This window comes from Rosa chinensis, chromosome 3 (assembly GCF_002994745.2).
Source record: "Rosa chinensis cultivar Old Blush chromosome 3, RchiOBHm-V2, whole genome shotgun sequence".
Lineage (NCBI taxonomy): Eukaryota > Viridiplantae > Streptophyta > Magnoliopsida > Rosales > Rosaceae > Rosa > Rosa chinensis.
In genome coordinates this window covers 26828419-26832915 of record NC_037090.1, presented here as the reverse complement: position 1 = coordinate 26832915, position 4497 = coordinate 26828419, and the positions used below count along the sequence as shown (strand labels likewise).

General features: G+C 39.0%; 1 protein-coding gene across 1 annotated transcript; it reads left to right on the top strand.

Moving 5' to 3' along the window:
* Positions 1–580: 580 nt before the first annotated feature.
* On the top strand, positions 581–4096 carry LOC112195350 (probably inactive leucine-rich repeat receptor-like protein kinase At5g06940). The gene is made up of 2 exons (XM_024335762.2): positions 581–2993; positions 3460–4096. The coding sequence occupies exons 1-2, from the start codon at positions 698–700 to the stop codon at positions 3825–3827; spliced, it is 2664 nt and encodes an 887-aa protein (XP_024191530.1). The 5' UTR covers positions 581–697; the 3' UTR covers positions 3828–4096.
* Positions 4097–4497: the final 401 nt, after the last annotated feature.

The following is a 4497-nucleotide window of genomic DNA, read 5'->3' as shown; positions in this document are numbered from 1 at the left end:
TCTTTTTTTTAGTAGATGAATCCAAATATTTGACTTTGTATTCATTCTTTTTCATTTCTCTAAAATCTTGTGTAATTGTTCTCGTTTCATTTTTTAGGTACTTCTTACACCGTTACACATGATTTTTCGGAGATCTTTTATTAGGGTAATGTTATATCGTCATGTCTGACATACCTTTATATTTTACAACTACATTAGTTGAGTTACTCCTTCACTTTGCTCTGTTGGGTACTTCAAAGAATATAGAAGAAAAAAAATGCAGAAAGTAAGAATAGGGCACCTTAAAACAGTTTATTTTGAATATTTTGGAGGTAAATTTGGGTAAATGAGTAAATCTGACTATAAGAAGATTACAAGTTTAGTTATTCACCAGAAAGTAAGATTCTATTTTCAAATGCTTTTCCTGCCCAGCTTCATTCATGAGAAAAGAAAAATAGTTTAATGTGATTTCAAGTTTATGAACTGCTCTGCTTTACACCAAACCTACTAAGCTAGCATTGGCCTTAAATTTTGACAATCCTAAAAAGTCATGTGTATGGTCAGAAATTCCTATAAAGTTATGACGCCCTTTTTGCACCTTTGCTAATATACCCTTGAATCCAATCCAATGCTCGACTCTGTCTCTCTCACCCTCACTTCACTGATATATAGGAAAGATTGAAAGGAACAAAACCACACTCTCAGAGTCTCACCTCCAATGGCTACAACCTGCACATACCCATTGCTTCTCTCTCTCATCTCCACATTCTTCATTCTCACTTCATCATCATCACCACCATCTGAGGCAGACATTCTTCTCACCTTCAAAGCCTCCATTAGAGATTCTTCAAACTCTCTCTCAACTTGGTCCAACACCTCTGAGATCCATCATTGTAATTGGACTGGAATTACTTGCACCACCATATCTTCAGTACTCTCTGTAACTTCTCTAAACCTCCAAAGCTTCAACCTTTCTGGTGAAATCTCATCTTCAGTATGTGAACTTCCCAATCTGTCCCTGCTCAACCTTGCTGACAATTTCTTCAACCAAACCATTCCTCTCCATTTCTCTCAGTGCACTTCTCTGGAGACTTTGAATCTCAGCAACAATCTCATCTGGGGTCCAATCCCAAGTCAGATTTCTCAGTTTGGTTCTTTGAGAGTGCTTGACTTGAGCAAAAACCATGTTGAGGGAAACATCCCACAAAGCTTTGCCTCACTCAACAAGCTCCAAGTTCTCAACTTGGGAAGCAACTTGATTTCAGGTAATGTGCCTTCTATATTTGGAAATTTGAGTGAGCTAGTTGTGCTTGATGTGTCTCAAAATTCATACTTGATGAGTGAGATTCCCACTGATGTTGGGAAGCTTGTTAAGCTTGAGAAGTTATTCTTGCAAAGCTCAAGTTTTCATGGTGAAATTCCTGATTCTTTGGTGGGTATGCAATCTTTGACTGTTTTAGACCTTTCCCAGAACAACTTAACTGGTAGGGTTCCTCAGACACTAGGGACTTCTCTTAAGAACTTAGTGTCTTTTGATGTTTCAGCGAATAGGCTTTCTGGGTTATTCCCAAATGGTATATGTAGTGGAAAGGGCCTTATAAACCTCAGCCTTCATACAAATGTGTTCAATGGTTCAGTACCCAGTTCTATTAGTGAATGCTTAAATCTTGAGAGGTTTGAAGTTCAGAACAATTTGTTTTCTGGTGATTTCCCAGTTGAGTTATGGTCACTACCCAAAATAAAGCTCTTAAGAGCTGAAAATAATGGATTTTCTGGAGAAATACCTGACTCAGTGTCGAAGGCTGGTCAATTGGAGCAAGTTCAAATAGATAACAATAGTTTCACTAGCAAAATTCCTCAGGGTCTTGGGTTAGTCAAGAGCTTATATAGATTCTCAGCTTCTTTAAATGGTTTATATGGTGAACTCCCTCCAAATTTCTGTGACTCCCCTGTTCTGAGTATTGTAAACCTGTCCCACAATTCTCTTTCGGGTCAAATTCCGGAGCTTAGGAAATGCAAGAAGCTAGTGTCTTTGTCTTTGGCAGACAATAAGCTTAGTGGGAATATCGGATCATCTCTTGGTGAATTACCAGTACTGACTTATCTTGATCTTTCGGACAATATGCTTAATGGTGAAATCCCTCAGGAGCTTCAGAACTTGAAGCTTGCGCTCTTCAATGTCTCCTTTAATCAGCTTTCTGGTAGAGTCCCCTATTCTCTTATTTCAGGTCTCCCAGCTTCGTTTCTCCAAGGAAATCCAGAACTTTGTGGGCCAGGATTACTCCATTCTTGTTCTGATGACCCGCCAAGGCACCGTTCTTCTGATCTTACAACCTTGACATGTGCCCTGATCTCCATAGCCTTTGCTGTTGGAACTCTGACTATTGCTGGTGCCTTTATTGCTTATCGTCGGTATTACAAGCAAAGACCTCAAACTGGCTTATGGCGTTCAGTTTTCTTTTATCCTCTGAGAGTCACCGAGCATGATTTGATAATGGGAATGGATGAGAAAAGTTCAGGAGGAGGTGTTGGAGTATTTGGTAGAGTCCACATTGTAAGTCTACCAAGCAGTGAACTTGTTGCTGTGAAGAAGCTTGTGAATTTCAGGGTCCATTCATCGAAAGCCTTGAAGGCTGAGATCAAGACCTTGGCCAAAATCAGGCATAAAAATATAGTAAAAGTTCTTGGGTATTGCCATTCAGATGATGCAATATTTCTGATATATGAGTTCTTACAGAGAGGGAGCTTGGGGGACTTGATCGGCAGACCTGATTTTGATTTGCAGTGGAGTGTTAGGTTGAGAATTGCCATTGGTGTTGCTCAAGGGCTGGCATACCTCCACAAGGATTATGTTCCTCATTTACTCCATAGAAATGTCAAATCAAAAAATATCCTTTTGGATGCTGATTTTGAACCAAAGCTCACAGATTTTGGTCTGAACAAAATTCTGGGAGATGCTGCCTTTCAGTCAACAATGGCTTCAGAATCTGCTTTCTCCTGTTACAATGCACCAGGTATGAGAAGTAGGAACTTAGTAAATCTGATTTCACAGTAATGTTGCTCCTAAATATACTCATAGCGATATTCTTGTTGGCATTGTTACAATTTGTGTGCATCTTAAGTGTTTCAAAGCAATCACTGCAGAGGTTCGGTTTGTTATATCAACTTATCCTATGAGCCTTGAATTTTGAACTTTGGAATATTTCTCATTCAAGGCTTATCTAAGGACAACTTAAGTCCAGAGCTAAGTTGACATTACATTGCATTTTTACTTAACTTATTAGCTATGCAGCTGATTTATTTTTGCTTAACCTTAGTGCTCTGCCTTGTTTTGCAACCATACTCTTTATCATCTTGACCAAACCTTCCCCAACAGTTTCTTGTTGCTGATATGCTTCCTTTTCTTAAAATATATTGCGTATTGATAGATATGTTAACTCAATTCTCTTGTGAGGCGTGATATTTATTTTTTGATTGCAGAAAACAAGTACAGTAAGAAAGCAACTGAACAAATGGATGTGTACAGCTTTGGTGTTGTAATAATGGAGCTAGTGACGGGCCGGCAAGCGGAGCAAGCATTACCATCTGAGTCTCTCGATATAGTGAAGTGGGTACGACGAAAGGTCAACATTACAAATGGGGCGGTCCAAGTTCTCGATCCCAAGATCACAAGTTCATCCCAGCAAGAGATGCTAGTAGCTCTAGAAATTGCTTTGCATTGCACTTCTGTGATGCCAGAAAAGAGACCATCAATGTCTGAAGTTGTGAAATCACTTCAGTCTCTCGACTCGATGACTTACACTGCTGTTGTAGACTTTTCTGCCTTTGAGGAGCATTCGGTTGTCTGAGCAATGAGTTACATTCCATGTAAATTGAACTTCATTCTATATAGCGACTCTTGATGAGTAAAAGAAGACAGGGTTGGGAATGGTTTTTTGTCTGTTGTTGAACAGAGAATCAAGGGATTTGGTTAACACTAGTAATGAGTATATTACAGTGCAATGCCATTATGTATGGTGGATCGGAGTCTTCAAGCTTTTTCACACGTATCTACTTGTTCTTAGTCCTTATATATATACTGTTCAGCCTTTATGTGGATAGAAATTGGATTTGATCTCATGGATGCTCATTTATATGCATTCAAGAGGTTTTACCCTATATCTTTTCTCAACAGAAGGTATATGCAGTCAGAGACCTCCAATAATAAACATCACAAGTCAATACGTCCTGCTTTAAAACTTTGAAATTTATCCCTTCTACTTTAGACTTCCTGCATTAACAGACCTGGGAGGGAATGTAAAAGCATATTGTAAATTTATATACTTTTCCTAGCCATTCCTTGACAATGACAGCCCCTAGCCCCCTACAATATTTCAAGGAATAAAGGACGCAGAGCATAAAGCCCGAGCATTGAGCAATGTGTGAACATATGAAAGCTAGTTTCCGAAGTATGATCAATTCATGTAACCGACATATCATTTTTTACTCAAACCTTCTCTCGTAGGCAGAATGCCAGCA